This window comes from Nerophis lumbriciformis, linkage group LG17, assembly GCF_033978685.3.
Source record: "Nerophis lumbriciformis linkage group LG17, RoL_Nlum_v2.1, whole genome shotgun sequence".
In the NCBI taxonomy this organism is placed as follows: Eukaryota; Metazoa; Chordata; class Actinopteri; order Syngnathiformes; family Syngnathidae; genus Nerophis; species Nerophis lumbriciformis.
Window position 1 is genome coordinate 24,255,001 of NC_084564.2, and position 18,519 is coordinate 24,273,519.

General features: G+C 40.8%; 1 protein-coding gene across 2 annotated transcripts in view; it reads right to left on the reverse strand.

Annotated features, from left to right (window-relative positions):
* Positions 1-5,323: 5,323 nt before the first annotated feature.
* Positions 5,324-18,519, reverse strand: part of gvin1l2 (GTPase, very large interferon inducible 1-like 2) — a 29,589-nt gene continuing 16,393 nt past the window's right edge. The window contains exons 1-4 of one of the 2 annotated variants that reach the window (XM_061972821.2): positions 11,559-11,722; positions 11,056-11,190; positions 5,648-10,400; positions 5,324-5,556 (exon numbers count right to left, since the gene is read on the reverse strand). In XM_061972821.2, the coding sequence (XP_061828805.2) occupies positions 5,412-5,556; positions 5,648-10,400; positions 11,056-11,098 (4,941 nt within the window). In that variant the 5' untranslated portion in view covers positions 11,099-11,190; positions 11,559-11,722 and the 3' untranslated portion in view covers positions 5,324-5,411. Of the gene's footprint in view, positions 5,557-5,647; positions 10,401-11,055; positions 11,191-11,558; positions 11,723-18,519 lie in introns of those variants that run through there. The other variant, XM_061972822.2, reaches the window with a different exon arrangement.

The following is an 18,519-nucleotide window of genomic DNA, read 5'->3' on the forward strand; positions in this document are numbered from 1 at the left end:
GGAAAACAGAAATCATTTGCTTGCTTACCATTTTATCTGTGATGACGCATAGCAGAGGAGTGACATGTTTTAATATTGATGTCCCCTTATTGTCCTTTTGTACTGAGCAGCCAGGACAGAGGAAATAGAAGAAAACAACACATCCTTACAGTCAACAAAACAAAACTCTAAAATCTAATTTTAGGCTTCTTTTAAACATTTTATACATTTATGTATAAGTATTTAGCATATACATCTGGCCATATGTCATTTAAAGCGCTATATGTACAACAATAATAATAGTAATACCACCACCTTGTATTACTACAGCCGGATGTGTGATGCCAATTGGACACTTGACAGCCCAAAAATTCTTCTCCTGAAGCCGTTTCACACTTTTTTCAAGTGGAGAATACATTCAGGAAAATGACATGTCTCTGACAGACAATTGAAGGTATGATCGATTCTTGTTACTGCATCGAGAGTATAGAACACAAAGAATGGCGACTGGAAAAATTGTGGTTTGCGAAAAAGAAACCACTTTTGATGAGATCAAAAAAAAAATGGCTGTAATTAAAATGTTGCCTCTTCGAATATAATGTTTGGTTGTAATTGACTCTCTCGAGAAGGCTACAGGTACAAATTGTGCTGGTGTTACTAATGCAGGGATCACTAACTGGCAGGCCACGGTCCGAGTGCGGACCCAGACACAGTCCCGTAATAACCTGGGGCCTTATGTATTAAAAGGGCACTGCACCACTAATGGGAGTCACTTCTTCATTGAGTCTATTGCACCCATAAAACCCTCTAAAAACATAAAAAACCGCTAACAATACTACATTTACATTTTGGGACCTGAATATTAACCAAATACCAGCGATATTGTTATTAAAAGCAATAATGCAGAGGAACTACTTTTACCGGCGCATTGATCACAAAGACGTAACAAAAGAAAGTTTGTCTTGATTATAAATCATGCCGCTCACTTGTGTAGTAAAAGTTTGTGGCCATAAACCGAGAAGTTGGTTAACTTAGACCGAGATATAGCGAGAAAGACACGATAAGACATTCGTCTGCACCCCCTTTTTTATACTTACATGAGGATTATGATTAACTCTTCTTTGAAACGGGACGATATCAACATCCCATCAGTCGGCATCCCAGTGAGAGCAGACATTGCACAGCGAGGGATTGTTTTATGATGTTTGTATTTCTTGTTTAGCACTTAGCAATACAGCTACATACTGGACCTGTTTAACACTCAGCTTCTAAAACTTGTAGCTCATCCTCCTTATATGCAGGCTCAAAAATCATAATTTTTTTTCAAAGTAGTCCTTGTTGTCTCTATTGAAGTCTGCATGATTAGTGGTTGTTGAAGAAAAATGTGAAAGTTGTGATGTGTCTGTGAAATGAATATGTTGCTGTATGCTTAATAAGAGCAAAATTAGAGATGTCCGATAATGGCTTTTTTGCCGATATACGATATTCCGATATTGTCCAACTCTTAATTACTGATTCCGATATCAACCGATACCGATATATGCAGTCGTGGAATAAACACATTATTATGCCTAATTTTGTTGTGATGCCCCGCTGGATGCATTAAACAATGTAACAAGGTTTTCCAAAATAAATCAACTCAAGTTATGGAAAAAAAATGGCACTGCCATATTTATTATTGAAGTCACAAAGTGCATTTTTTTTTTTAACATGTCTCAAAACAGCAACTTGGAATTTGGGACATGCTCACCCTGAGAGAGCATGAGGAGGTTGAGGTGGGGGGGGGGTAAGGGGTATCGGGGGGTGTATTTAGTAGCGTCCCGGAAGAGTTAATGCTGCAAGGGGTTCTGGGTATTTGTTCTGTTGTGTTACGGTGCGGATGTTCTCCCGAAACGTGTTTGTCATTCTTGTTTGGTGTGGGTTCACAGTGTGGCACATATTTGTATCAGTGTTAAAGTTGTTTATACGGCCACCCTCAGTGTGACCTGTATGGCTGTTGGCCAAGTATGCGTGGCATTCACTTATGTGTGTGAAAAGCCGTAGATATTATGTGATTGGGCCGGCATGCAAAGGCAGTGCCTTTAAGGTTTATTGGCGCTCTGTACTTCTCCCTACGTCCGTGTACACAACGGCGTTTTAAGAAGTCATGAATTTTACTTTTTGAAACCGATACCGATAATTTTGAAACCGATACCGATAATTTCCGATATTACATTTTAAAGCATTTATCGGCCGATAATATCGGACTGCCGATATTATCGGACATCTCTAAGCAAAATAGGTAAATATTACATGTCATTATGAATGTGCCTGTTACTACATTACATATATACTTACAGCATGTGTATAAAACATTGATGGAGGTGTTTGGCCACTTTATAAGCGCAATAGATACAATAACTCCCATTACCTCCATTGTTAGCTGACTTTTGCTAGTGTTTATTTACGAGTTAGAATGTATGAATGTAATGTAATGAAAGAAAAACATATTTGTGCTTGTCTCACATAAGGATTGTGGATAATAGGCAACATTTAAAATAAATAAGTGCAGTTCCACTTTTGCCGTTCGCATAAAAACCTGGCGTACGACTCTTTTTCACGGCAAAGTATCAAAATTGCGCTGCCTCACGCCAACTTCATGGCTCACGTGCTCACATGCTGTGGATATTTTGGCGACACACAGAGGTGATACTGGGCAACTGTTTGAATTAAAAATGTGCAAACGAACTCTCCTCAGACTGATTCATGTGCACATCAGAGACATATGAACACCCATGCAGTTAATTTTCCATGCAATGCAGCAGAACAGGCCGGTATTTTTGCGCAATTTGCAAAAATGCACCGACACCCAATTGTCCTAAACAGAGCTACTGACTGCACACATAGTGCTCTAAAAGCACTATCATATGATGAATATGTATATGGCAACAGGAAACATTTGGGGCGGCATGGCTCGGTTGGTATGCCATGCCAGCTGTGTGCAAAGTACACTCATTTTAAAAAGCTGTGGGTTAAGTGTGAAATACTAAACCACACTTTTTCCTCAGCGCATGCACTGTTGCAGTAACTTGCAACAACCGTGGAATAAGGTACATTTTTTACACTCCAGCAAAAAGCACCTGCAAGTCATTGTCAGTGAAATTCTTCTATTTTGCAGTCTTGATCGTTATCTTTGTGTTTTCTGATTGTGCAAATGAGAAATCCAAGGCACATGGCTAATTTTAATATGTTTTGTGTATTTAAATGGGGGCTCATTTCCACCTTGACTGGGATACAAAAAAGAAAGGTGCTTGAATTAATACGTGTGCACACATTCATACATCTGAATTTGTTGTAAGAAATGCACACAGCTCTTAATGCATGAGGCCCAAGGACCTATAATAAAATATTCATTGAAGTATCTAAAGTTTTCGGTTCCTGGACCATTGCATGAGGAAAATGTTCGGTATTTGGACTTATTTGTATTTTTAGTATTGTCTGAATTGTCCATTCTTCTCATTTCATTTCTGCCCATTTCTTTGTACTTCTTCGGTTTACGCAACAGCTTTCTTCCACTCAGATTTCAGCCCGGTGCTGCTACTTGACCTGTTGAAATCTACCAGCAGATTTTAGATCGTTAGAGATCTCACAGTCTAAGTCAGGGGTGGGCAATTAATTTTTACCGGGGGCCGCGTGAGCAACCCGAGCACTGCTGGAGGGCCACATCGACAATATTTCAATAAAATTTTGCTCAATATTATTTTTGATATACCGTAAGATAAATAATAATAATAATAATAATTAATAATAATAATCATAATGATAGTACTTTCATTTAACATAACTTTATACCAAAAGCAGATTGTTTTGGACTGGACTCTCACAATATTATGTCAGACCCACTCGACATCCATTGCTTTCGGTCTCCCCTAGGGGGGGGGGGGGTTACCCACATATGCGGTCCTCTCCAAGGTTTCTCATAGTCATTCACATCGACGTCCCACTGGGGTGAGTTTTCCTTGCCCGTATGTGGGCTTTGTACCGAGGATGTCGTTGTGGCTTGTGCAGCCCTTTGAGACACTTGTGATTTAGGGCTATATAAATAAAGATTGATTGATTTTTGATGGTTTTATTTTTAACACTGTCTTACACAACACTTCCTGATGTATAATACAATGCAAAAATGTCAATTTCTGCACAGGGTTAATTCAAAGTTTATCCTGCATCCTCTTTAAAAGTCCAACATTTTCCCCCGTCAGATTTGGACAACCATCTGTTGTCACACCTGCCAGCTTGTCCCATTTCAGTCCTAACATGTCTAAACACGCATTTACCTATGTGAACAAGTCATTACCTGTGGTTGTCTCTTTTAATTGACTGCATGGCTGCCAGCTCTTCCGTGATTTGAAAGTATACAGTTATCCCACGTAAGAAGATGAGCAGCTGGACGTGTCACGTACATCGCAGCTTTCATCCAAAGCCAGCAAAAAACAGTCAAAGTCGGCCGTTTTGTTTTTCAGCTGAAGCTCCAAATTTCCGGGCATATCAGCGCAACAGAGTCCAATAAGCACTCCTTAACAAACACTCCGTCAGAAAACGCCTTACTTTTTCTGACGATTTTGTGAGAAATGATGAAACTTGTCCTGACGGCTGCATTCTGGAGGTGTGAAATTTGGCAAAAAGTCCTTGTTGGGTTTGCAATTTTACCATCAACGCATCAACCTCCCTTGTGCGCGCTTCATCAGACAGATTCCGGTATTTTTCCTCGTGCTTCGTCGTGTAGTGGCGATTCAAATTATATTCTTTAAACACAGCAACCTGTGTACCACAAATTAAGCACACGGCTTTACCTTTAATTTCTGTAAAGAAATACTTGGCAGTCCATGTCTTGTTGAAAACACGGCATTTGTCATCAACTTTTCTCTTTTTAGCGTCTCATCACTTGTCGCTGGGCACCTTCACTCACAGGTTACACACGGACATACGTCCATAAATAACACTTTTCAAAATAAAAGCAGCACAGTTGTATTGCGCGCACGACATAATGTTTTTTAAACTTTATTTTGTAATTTGTGATTGCCGCTGTTCACATTCACTCACAATCACGCACGCGCATACGTCCCCACGGAAGTAATACAAATAACGCTTTTCAAAACAAAAGCAGCACCGTTGTATTGCACACTATAAAAACTTTTTAAAATGTATTTTGTAATTTATGATTGGCCTCACGCGGGCCAGACACGGACGCACAAAGCGGGCTGCAGAATGCCCAGGTCTGGTCAAAGTCAAAATCAAACAGAATCAGAATTTAGGTAAACTATAGAATGGTGCTGTAAGAACTTAGAAAAAAAGAGCCTTTTAAAAATAAAAGCAAGTCCATTTATTATGACTTTCCCCATCACCAAGCAATATGAGCAATAAATAAAATGAGAAACATAAAATGAAGCTAGCTTCTAGGGCTGTTCATCGAGAAGGACGTCATCTCTTAGACTGTCTAAGGCCTCCTCCTGTGTGATCATCTTCCACTCTTCTGGAATCCGGGCTGGCAGCTTCTTGTGTTCCTTTGCAAACTTTTCATTAACTCTTACTAACACATACCTAAAAAGTAAAACAAAAACAGGCTTATGTTATGCAGGAAAACAAAACTTGATTAAAACCAAAAAACAGTATGCTGACTTTCTAAGCCTACCTCCAGTATGGACTTGGTGTCTTCTCAGATGAAAGGTTCCACTCCGGATGGAGGGCATTGAGCTTGCAGCATGCCACTGCAACATCTTGTGGGTCCATGTCAGCTGGAGTTGTACTTTCAAGAGAACTGCTTTGAAACAGATAAGTGGAAGGACACAGGTATTTGGGCCTGTGAATCGATGACTCGTGAACATGATGTCCATTTTTTTTCAGTTCACATGGCGTTTTGCACATAGGACACCGGGCTTCACAGCCTTTCACCTTGCTGAAAAGCAAGTCGCTTGGTTGAATGGGAAGGCACTGAAGTAGCTGTTTGCTCTCCACATTTTGGGAGAAGTCCTGAGCCAGCTCCAACCGCAGTCCTGCCAGTAACTCCATTAAACATGTGATGAAGGGATCCCATTCAGTGGTGATGCTGTAGAGCGGTCCATTCAGGAACTCCCACGGGACACATACATCTCCATCTGCCTCCAGGATAAGGCAGACTCTTTCCAGCAGTGGTTTGGTGTCGCTGAGCACTCCGATTGTGCCTTCTGCCATCTGGCTGATGGCTGCTGCGATCTTTCCGATGATTTCTCCAAGTCGTTCAAGCCTCCTCGTGTTCATGTTTGACTCCAACAAGTGAGCTGCCACTTTCTCCTGGATCCTTCTCTGCCTGAAGGTGTCATAGGAGAACAAGTAGTCCATAAAGCTTTCAAACTTGTCTTCCTTGATGAGCTCTTCCAGTAAACACCTGTGGAAAGCCTGCGGGGATAGATACTCTGGAGAAGTACTTTGAATCTCCTCCACAATTTGCATCCCTAAAGGTTTATAGATGTAGTCCATCACAGTAGGCATGATGACTTCTGTCAAGAATCGATGAGCCAACCTCCGACTATGATCTCTCTTTCGGAACTGATAGATGAATTCAGCCATCAGCGTGCTTTTTTTTGCGTTAATGCTCATCAAAAGTTCTGCGTCCTTGTCATAGCGGTCATGAAGTTTTTGGAAGTCATTGCAAGCAGCATTGCACAGGAAGACTTTCAGATCCACCTCAAAAACTGTTCTGGTTTCTAGTGGTGTTTCTGTCAAAGCTTTATCAATTATTTCTAACAGCTCAGTGATGGCACTGTCAGAGAAATGTTGCAGTAAACGGGCTTTTTCCGCAACAAACTGTTTGTATTGCTCGATGATGTTAAGTGCAAGCTCCTGGGCTTTGACTCTGTGTGGATGGTTTTTGTCTTCAAACATGTGTTTAATTCTGTTGCGGTATCCAAAGTACTGACCATCAACTCTAAAACAAGTCGTCTGATTTTGACCTATGCCTACGATCTTATTCAAGTGCTTTTGGAGACCATGGCGGATGAGATTCTCTTTCAGAATAATCATCACTCTTTTAGTAATATCTTCTTTTTCTGAAAGCCTGAAGTTAAAGGTGGACATTGCATTATTCCACATATCCTCAAACTCTTCTTCCAGTTGTTTGTCTTCGAAGAGATGTTTTTTGGATTTACTGCACTCTAACAGTGAATGAAGCTTGGAGTTTTGTTCATTTTCCAGTGCAATGTCCATTGTGTTCTGCTGAGAATAATAACAGTGGTTCTCATTGATTCTGTCTAGCCTTTGTATGGTTGCCTTTGTCAATCGTTCTTGAAGCTCATTTATGCTATTCATGAGGATTGGTTTAAGCATTTTAATGTAGCCATTCAGCTTTTTGTTTCCCATCAAATGGGCTTCCACTTTTGCCTGGTGTGTATTTATTTCGACTTTGACCTCCTTTCTGGCTTCATCCTTTAGTTGACACAAGAGGTCATTTTGGCTGTAAAGATCCAAAGCATCTGGCTTAGTACAGGCGATTCTTTTTGTTGTGCTCTTAATCCAGCATTCCATGTGTTCCATTAGTTCATTCTCCCACTGAGAGAGCTCTGTACAAAATATAGAGAAGGCGAAGGCCACGTCTGTTTCTTGTAGACTAACAGAGAAGGATTCTGCTTTGACGGCCTCCCAAACCGAACTCAGACGGATCATGAATTCAGGTAAGGTAGTTTGTGACTGAGCTGCAGCCTTCTTCAGTGCCCCAAAGAGGGTACGCTTTATTGTCAAGAGAGCTTCACTATGATGTGGATCAACTGAGAGAGGCTCATTGTACCAAGGCTTGATATAGCGGACTGATCCTTTGGTCTTTGCGTTGTGTGTTACTGCATTATCAGTCTCTCTTTTCTGTAGAATGGCTGATACGCGTTTTAACTGCGTACCTTCTACTATGGTATGAATTCCTTCATCTCGGACCAACACTTTGCAGATGGGCATGGAGCCACCTTCTTTGATGCGTAGCAGAGCATTAACTGCAATAGTGAGGCTCGCCTCAAACTCAGATATTGCAAGTGAGTAGATGTTTTGTAACAAGACATCACTGAGTCCTGTTGCAACAGTCGCCATCTCATTATCATGGATCTGAGAGTTGTTTTCAGGATCTGGGGAATTTGAGCAAAGACCCTCAACGTCTATTACCAATAGACAATCACAGTTAAGCTTATTTTTGAGCTCAGGCGACAACCGTAGGGCAACTATGTACACCCCTCTTGTAGATCTTGGAAATTCACATGGGAATTTCACGCTAAACAACGCTGAGAGAATCTCAGCATTCCTTGTATGATGCACTCCGAGGCTCGTTAGCGTCTTAAAGCGCTCTCGGGGAAGACGCCGTTTGACCTCTGCAAAGACGCAGCCTACCCAGTGCATAGGAACGTTTGAGGCGTCCCCATCCATGAGTTCCAACGGTATCCCATTGAGGAGCAAATCAGCAGCAACATTTGGAAATCGTGGCACTTTGTGGCTGTGAATGTGGCTGAGTTCAAAAATGAGGCCCATCTCCCGCAAAAAGTGCTCAAGGCCCAGAAAAAAGGGAATGGGTTGAATTGGTTCTGAAGACGTTACTTCCAGACAGTTGATGGAAGCATTTTGGTTCATTTCCTGTTCAGTAGAAAAAGTCTCGTCATTGCAGTGAATGCCTAAGGTTCCATTTTCTTTGAGCACTCCGCTTAAAGAGATGTTATTGTCAAGAATCTCTTCAGTGGCTACTGACACTTTTTCGCTTGACAAGTGCAGACTCTCTGATTCGCCGTCTTTTTCAGTTTGCGACTTGTGCTTCAAGCTTACTTCTTTCTCTGAATTGGGTAATTCCAGATAGATGTCTATACGTGGCTCGACTTCCTCATCCTCAAACGTTGAATCTGTGTAAAGACTATTATTGCTGGCATCATTGGCTCCTTTTTGAAACTCAGTTTGTTCAGGAATGTCACTGTTCTCGTCTGTCTTCTGCTTTATCAGAAGATCTTTTAGATTGATTTGCTGTTGCATTTGCAACAGTCTAAGTTTCACCCTCATCCAACAGAGGAAATATGTCCTCTCTGTTTTATCAGTGCTTAAAATCGCTTCTGTAAAGACCTTCATTGATCGAGTCATTTCGTAGCTGCTCAAACTCACCAAGATGTCTTCCTTTTCTTTTTGCAATACAGGATCAGCTTGTTGTTGTTTTTTACTTTCCTCTTTGCCAATTTGAGCCAACCTGCTCCACGAAGCTCCCTGCAAAGGCAGCTCTTTGTCCCTAAAAAGCGCAGGTCCCATCTCTAGATGTTTCAAAACTCCCTCTGCTTTGTCCATTGCCTTTTTGCAGAGTGTCTCTTCATCACAATGAAACCCCTGCTCCGCTGCTAACTTGGAAACTGCCTCCATTGTTGTAAAGCTCAGGTCTGGTAGTGAATGTTTAATAGCATCACAAAGTACTAATTTAAGGTTATCTGCATTCAAAGAACTTCCCGATAGGACGGATCCATCAGGAAGACCTAGCTCTTCCTTGAGGTCCTGATCAAGAAATCCCACAATTCTGTCCTCACTGGTCTCAGTCTGTGAGAGGTCAATCAAAAAGAGCTTGGTGGTAATGTCCTTGCAGGAGGTGAGTAGTTGCTTCTCTTTTTCCTTTGGACTTTCACAGAAAACAAAAACAGCTGAAGATGCCTGGCAGAGGAGGAAGAGGCATTTTTCATGCTTGCTTGCATCTCCTCGTAGGTTAGACAAAATCACTGGCACAGGAAAAGTGTCTCCGTTAGGGTCGCCACTGGGAAGATACCATCCGATTTCAACAAGACCGTTGGAGAGCCTTCGAGGTGGTTCTCCCGCTTGCATTCCTCTGTGAAGAAATGTTTCACCACCGATGATGTGGTTTAGCACCTCAGACTTGGAGATACTGCAGCTACCAAGCCTAACACATGTGATCATTGGCATGAACGTGCTTGCTAAAACTGCGTCTTGGACACTTTCTTTAATCTTCCATTGTCTCACAACACCTCTCAAAGGCCAAAGGAGGAAGCTACTTGCCTCTTCTGCATCCATGGGAGGAAGTATCAAGGGCACAGCAAACTGACACTGCATCATGCGCGCAGTCATCTCCTGCTGGAGGAAAGTGCTGGCACACATAAAGACAGCTGACACGACATCAAGATGACTGACTGAGGCACAAGGACTCACTCCTCCACAATCAGCAGTGCCATTAAAATTTGAAAGAGCTTTGCATGAAGGACATCGAGCATCTGGACAAAGCAGCCAAAGCCTTTGAAGAAATGATTGTGGCAGATCCTTTGGTTCTTGGGGGTCTTGGTTCTCCAAGGTCCATGTACTAAGGTCCAGTATTGATGCTGGTTCCAGTTGAGAAGGATAGAAACCCTGCAGGCCAAGGCTGATGAGAAGATCATACTTGGCATGGTCCTTTAGGAGCTCTGGTTTGAAGAAAGCACAGCCAGTCAAATCCTGCTTTAGATATACCACTTTTTACACATGCTCTGCTCAATACTGGCACAAAAATGAGTACCATCTTTTTCTAAAAGATACTATTCCTAGAACCGCATTGACATTAATTTAGCCAGTTGCTGTACCTTAGCTATGGATGCAGCAGTATTATACGCCACCGTCTTACAAAGCTATTACTTGTCTTGCTGCCCGTAGTGGAGGAGACTACGGATTATCAATAACATTGATTTTTGTGTATACTTGAATTTGTAATTTTGTGGTACATTTGTATATACAGTATATATATATATATATATATATATATACATATATATATACATAGTATTTGACCAATAAAAATATATTGTAACAAGAGGTCAAACTCCACAAAATACTAGTTTAACCTTATTTTTCTTGTGTTTGTGCTTGACATTACAGACACATAGAAATGATATATGGACATTGGAGACCTTTGCACAGGAGTGTAATGTGATAGTATATAGAAAAAAAATATTCTAATCTACATATTTATTCTACCATTCTTAAGATTGTTTACTTTCAGTTGAATGACGTGACGTTAAACAAATCAGGTGTCATGCTGTCATGAAATGGTAGAGAAAATCTCGCCTGCAAAAAAGAACTTACTATTTCTTTTGCTGCTTAGCCTCTTTGCAAGTTTGATCGGCATGACGAATGATGAGTCTCTTTTCTCCCTTTCTGATGGACTTTTTCTTCTGCGCTACACCACATCACTGACACAATGCAGACTGGAGTGGAAACCTGGGATTGAAATACATCATACTAAAATAAAATTACTAGAACTCAAAACCTTGCTGAAACCCAACAGCCTATTATGAAATTCTGGCCTTTTTGAGGAGAAAAAAAAACATTTTGCAAAATGTCATGTGGAAATTGAAAGGTTACTGATACATAATTTAAAGAGATAAAACGTTTGTTGGTAATTCCTTTGCTGGCTCTGCATTCGATGCACTTGAGTGATAATTTAAAAAAACAGAACATTGTAAACCCACCAAGTGGTTTTGAATGTATTGCATCATCAGAAGAAAGGTCTTAAAAATCCATCTTTTTTTTTTTTTAACTAATCCCTGTGCTTCTTGTTAAAATATGTAGTATCAGCATGTTCTTACCTGCTTCTCCTGTTATAATGCCATTCAAACTATCAGAGTTGTGACGAATAAAGACGCATCCTTCACAGAAAATGAATCAGTCAACAATGTCTTGTCTGTACAAGTGGAGCTCTTATAGGTAAGCGAATATCTTGTGACAGACTGGACAAATTCCACTTTTTTTTAATCTCAAGAATCTAACAGGTACAAGACAGCCATCTAGACGTCCCTCGTGCACAGAGGCGACACAGATGAACAATGACTGCGCCAACATTCTTTATCTCATAGACAAACTTGATTACAGCGAGCTGTAGCTCTGCACTGCACGTAGCCCAGGAATTTGACACAATCTAGCAAGACAAGAAATAGTTGCATATGTGCCTCTGCAGTTCAAAGCTTTTGTCAGCTCAAGTCACAAACCTACTAAAATCCATAATGTGTTGCTATGACATCAACAGTTACTGTAGATAAACGATAAAGAATTCAAAATACATACATTTCACCACAACAAACACAATTTAAAAAGCCATTTGTCAAGAATTTGTGTTTCTCAATGAATTGTTTAATGGGGAAATAATGAATTCTAGAATGACAAGTGTGTATTTTGCATTTTGTATTTCTATAGAAACCATCTTGTGTCATTTTGCTCAGTTTAGTCATACATATAGTCTGCAATCTATTTGGTTGACCCACACTGATGTAGGAGAAACCATTATCATTTAATTTGCAAAATTGGTATGTGCATGTATTTTTATTAAAACGGTTTAAACAAGTATATATATATATATATATATATATGTGTGTATATATGTACTGTATGTATGAATATATATATATATATATATATATATATATATATATATATATATATATATATATATATATATATATATATATATATATATATATATATATATATATATACATACATATATATATATATCAATCAATCAATCAATCAATGTTTATTTATATAGCCCTAAATCACAAGTGTCTCAAAGGGCTGCACAAGCCACAACGACAGTACAAAGCCCACATAAGGGCAAGGAAAAACTCACCCCAGTGGGACGTCGATGTGAATGACTATGAGAAACCTTGGAGAGAACCGCATATGTGGGTAACCCCCCCCTCTAGGGGAGACCGAAAGCAATGGATGTCGAGTGGGTCTGACATAATATTGTGAGAGTCCAGTCCATAGTGGATCCAACATAATAGTAAGAGTCCAGTCCATAGTGGGGCCAGCAGGACACCATCCCGAGCGGAGACGGGTCAGCAGCGCAGAGATATTCCCAGCCAATGCACAGGCGAGCGGTCCACCCCGGGTCCCGATTCTGGACAGCCAGCACTTCATCCATGGCCACCGGACCTGTGCCCACCCCCCTCCACAAGGGATAGAGGGGAGCAGAGGAGGGAAGAAAAGAAACGGCAGATCAACTGGTCTAACAGGGGGGCTATTTAAAGGCTAGAGTATACAAATGAGTTTTAAGATGGGACTTAAATGCTTCTACTGAGGTAGCATCTCTAATTGTTACCGGGAGGGCATTCCATAGTACTGGAGCCCGAATAGAAAACGCTCTATAGCCCGCAGACTTTTTTTGGTCTCTGGGAATCACTAATAAGCCGGAGTTCTTTGAACGCAGATTTCTTGCCGGGACATATGGTACAATGCAATCGACAAGATAGGACGGAGCTAGACCGTGTAGTATTTTATACGTAAGTAGTAAAACCTTAAAGTCACATCTTAAGTGCACAGGAAGCCAGTGTAGGTGAGCCAGTATAGGCGTACCGTATTTTCCGCACTATAAGGCGCACCGGATTATTAGCCGCACCTTCTATGAATTACATATTTCATAATTTTGTCCACCAATAAGCCGCCCCGGACTAAAAGCCGCGCCTACGCTGCGCTAAAGTGAATGTCAAAAAAACGCTGCGCTAAAGTGAATGTCAAAAAAACAGTCAGATAGTTCAGTCAAACTTTAATAATATATTGAAAACCAGCGTTCTAACAACTCTGTCCCAAAATGTACAAATGTGCAATCACAAACATAGTAAAATTCAAAATGGTGTAGAGCAATAGCAACATACCGGTAATGTTGCTCGAACGTTAATGTCACAACACACAACACACAAAATAAACATAGCGCTCACTTTCTGAAGTTATTCTTCATTCGTACCGGTAAATCCTTCGAATTCTTCGTCTTCGGTGTCCGAATTGAAAAGTTGCGCTAGCGTGGCTTCCAAAATGGCGGGCTCCGTCTCTTCGAAATCATCGGATTCAGTGTCGCTGTTGTTGTGCAGCAGTTCTGTGAATCCTGCCTTCCGGAAAGCTCGGACCACAGTTGTGACCGAAATATCTGCCCAGGCATTTACAATCCACTGGCAGATGTTGGCGTATGTTGTCCGGCGTTGTCTGCCCGTCTTAGTGAAGGTGTGTTCGCCTTCGGTCATCCATTTTTCCCACGCAGTTCGCAGTCGTGATTTGAATGCCCTGTTGACACCAATATCCAGCGGTTGGAGTTCTTTGGTTAATCCACCCGGAATGACGGCGAGTGTTGTATTTGTGTGCTTCACTTGTTTTTTGACACCATCTGTGATGTGGGCGCGCATAGAGTCATATATCAACATGGACAGAGCAGCGTGAAAAAAGCCACCCGGCCGCTTCGCGTAAACTTCCCTTAACCACTCGCTCATCTTTTCTTCATCCATCCATCCCTTCGAGTTAGCTTTTATGATGACGCCGGCTGGAAAGGTCTCTTTTGGCAAGGTCTTCCTTTTGAATATCACCATGAGTGGAAGTTAGCATGGCAAGCTAGAACCACAGTGAAGGATGACTTCTCATTCCCTGTGGAGCGAATATTCACCGTACGTGCTCCCGTTCCACAGTGCGGTTCAGTTGCTGTGAAATACGGTAGTAATCCGTGTGCGGATGGAGAGATTGCGTCTTTTTATGACCCGGATCGTTTAGTAGGAGCCATTTTGTGGTCTTTACAGATGTAAACAGGAAATGAAACGTACGGTGATATCCGCGCGTTTTTTCTTCTTCTTCCGGGGGCGGGTGAAGCGCTTCCTGTTCTATGGGGGCGGGTGAAGCGCTTCCTGTTCTATGGGGGCGGGTGCTTTCCTTGGCGGTTGCTTGCGTAGAAGAAGAAGCGCTTCCTGTTCTACCGGGAAAAAAGATGGCGGCTGTTTACCGAAGTTGCGAGACCGAAACTTTATGAAAATGAATCGTAATAAAGCGCACCGGGTTATTAGGCGCACTGTCAGCTTTTGAGAAAAATTGTGGTTTTTAGGTGCGCCTTATAGTGCGGAAAATACGGTAATATGATCAAACTTTCTTGTTCTTGTCAAAAGTCTAAAAGCCGCATTTTGTACCAACTGTAATCTTTTAATGCTAGACATAGGGAGACCCGAAAATAATACGTTACAGGAGACGAGACGTAACGAACGCATGAATAATGATCTCAGCGTCGCTAGTGGATAAAATAGAACGAATTTTAGCGATATTACGGAGATGAAAGAAGGCCGTTTTAGTAACACTCTTAATGTGTGACTCAAAGGAGAGAGTTGGGTCGAAAATAATACCCAGATTCTTTACTGATTCGCCTTGTGTAATTGTTTGGTTGTCAAATGTTAAGGTGGTATTTTTAAATAAATGTCGGTGTTTAGCAGGACCGATAATCAGCATTTCCGTTTTCTTGGCGTTGAGTTGCAAGAAGTTAGCGGACATCCATTGTTTAATTTCATTAAGACACGCCTCCAGCTGACTACAATCCGGCGTGTTGGTCAGCTTTAGGGGCATGTAGAGTTGGGTGTCATCAGCATAACAATGAAAGCTAACACCGTATTTGCGTATGATGTCGCCTAGCGGCAGCATGTAAATACTAACAAGTGCAGGGCCAAGAACCGAACCCTGAGGAACTCCGCACGTTACCTTAACATAGTCCGAGGTCACATTATTATGGGAGACGCACTGCATCCTGTCAGTAAGATAAGAGTTAAACCACGACAAAGCTAAGTCTGACATACCAATACGTGTTTTGATACGCTCTAATAAAATATTATGATCGACGGTATCGAAAGCAGCGCTAAGATCAAGAAGCAGCAACATAGATGACGCATCAGAATCCATCGTTAGCAGTAGATCATTAGTCATTTTTGCGAGGGCTGTCTCCGTAGAGTGATTTGCCCTGAAACCGGATTGAAAAGGTTCACAGAGATTGTTAGATACTAAGTGTTCATTTAGCTGCTGTGCGACAATTTTTTCGAGGATTTTCGAAATAAAGGGAAGGTGGGACACCGGTCGGTAGTTTACCATGAGGTCAGGATCAAGGTTAGGTCTTTTGAGCAGAGGATGAATAACCGCTTTCTTGAATGCTAGGGGAACAGTGCCAGAGGAAAGTGATAAGTTTATAATATTTAGCACTGATGGACCTAATAATACAAAAAGCTCCTTGATAAGTTTCCCAGGAAGTGGGTCAAGTAAACATGTTTGTTTTATCCCACTTACACGCCGTAATAGTTCCTCTAATGTTATTTCATCAAAAAGAGAGAGACTATTTTGTATTGTAGTATCCGTCGTAGATACAGTTGTATCTGTGTTAATAAAACCCAGTTGTAGCTGGGATGCGTTGTCTTTAATCTCCTTAATTTCTTATTAAAGAAATTCATAAAGTCATCTGCCGAGTGGGTGGAGCTATTGGGAGGAGTCCCTTGTTGGGTTAGCGATGCTACTGTACTAAACAAAATTTAGGGTCGTTTTTGTTGAGGCGGATGAGATTTGAGTAATATTTAGCTTTAGCTAAGGTAAGCATGCGTTTATACGATATTAAACTGTCACTCCATGCTTGATGGAAAACCTCAAGCTTGGTCGCGCGCCATTTGCGTTCCAACTTTCTACATGATAATTTATGAGCTCTGGTTTCTTCTGTAAACCATGGGGTGCGCCTTTTAGGGGCCCTTTTTTGTTTTAGCGGTGCTATACTATCAATGGTTTTGCGCAGGGCATTGTCAAAGTTGTTAGTTAGGTTATCAATAGAGCCGACATAATTTGGGAATGGTGCCATTACCGAAGGCAGTAGGTCAGCAAGAGTCATCGTTGTGGCAGCATTAATGCTGCGGCTGCTATAGCAGTTATTATTATTACTTTGTTGACAATGAGTCAGAACTTCGAATCTTATAAGGTAATGATCGGACATTACTTTAGTATACGGGAGTACCATAACTTTGGAGGTGGTGACACCCCTGACCAGCACGAGATCTATCGTATTACCGTTGCGATGCTTAGGTTCATTTATTATTTGTGCAAGACCACAGCTATCAATTATAGTCTGGAGCGCCACGCACTGAGGGTCCGATGGGGTATTCATATGGATATTAAAGTCCCCCATTATGATTATATTGTCTGCGTGCGTCACTAGATCAGCAACTAACTCTGAGAATTCATTGATAAAGTCCGAGTAGGGCCCTGGGGGGCGGTAGATAACAGCCATATCGAGAGGCAGCGGTGCGACAGACCTCATAGTAAGCACCTCAAACGATTTGTATTTATTATTTAGGTTAGGGGTAAGGTTAAAGTTTTCATTGTATATTAGTGCGACACCCCCACCCCTTTTAAGGGGACGGGCAATATGCGCATTCGTATAGTTAGGAGGAGATGCCTCATTTAGCGCAAAAAAATCGTCTGGTTTGAGCCAGGTTTCGCTAAGACCAATGACGTTAAGATTGTTGTCTCCAATGACCTCATTAACTAATAACGTTTTGGGAGACAATGATCTTATGTTTAAAAAGCCCATATTATAAGTATTGGGCTGTTTTGACGAGTTTTTGTTTAAATTATCCGTAGTAGCAATATTAATAATGTTGCGTTTATTATATGTAGTGCACTTTAAATAGTTTCGACCATATCTAGGAATTGATACGACGGGAATTTTCAGATTGTTTGCTTAATGCTGCGATCGACTGAACGCATCATGATTTGCCACCTCAGTAGAATGCATACCTACCCCGGACACATTCACAACAGAAAACACATTATGTGAGTTGTGTGTTATTCTAAGAAAATTGCTATGCGTACAGGAATTATCCAGCCTGGTGCTGGCTAGTTCTAGCTTAACTGACTCCTCACCCGGACTAGCAGGCTCTGTAATTGCCTGTGACCGGGCTTGCTCTAGTGTAGTTAGTCAAATGTGACTTAAACAGTAGTCTATGTTTTTAGGCAGGATGATGGCGCCTTCCTGGTCAGGGTGAAGGCCGTCTCTCATCAGCAAGCCTGGTTTGCCCCAGAAAGAGGGCCAATTATCAATAAACGTTATATATACATATACTGTACATATAAACACACATATACATATATATATAAATATATATATATACATATACATATATAATATCATTATTACACTATATTTGGAACAACAATAATAATATTAATAGTAAAAACAATATTCTTCTTTTCTATTCTTCTTTTATCGTTTCTATTAATTGAGACTCCAGCTCATGCTATTGACCTTCAATGTATAATGAATTTAATCAGTATTTCCCACAGAACTCCATCCATTTGATTGACTCACATTGATCTCAATAACAGCATTATCATTCATATATATATATATATACACTGTATATATAGGGTTTCCCCAAAATTATAAGATTTTCTTTAAAAGGGCTCAAGAAATGTAAATTTAAATTGAAAACAAATCTGTTTTAATTAATGAGAATGAAAATATATATTTTTTATAGTTTTGCTATGCTTTCAATTGATGCTGCTTTTTGTACAATGTACTTTGTTGAAATGTTTTCAAGTGTGAACAGACTTTTAAAAAACTAAAAACAACTAGCAATAAATATTGCATCTTCTTCTGGTGTTATTAGAAAATGTAGTCGTGTTTAGAGACTCTACTTCTGTCCCTCGATGTCCCTGACAAAAGAGGCTAATGCGAACATGACGTCACACTTGCTTGGCACTGTTGCTCCAGTTGGATTT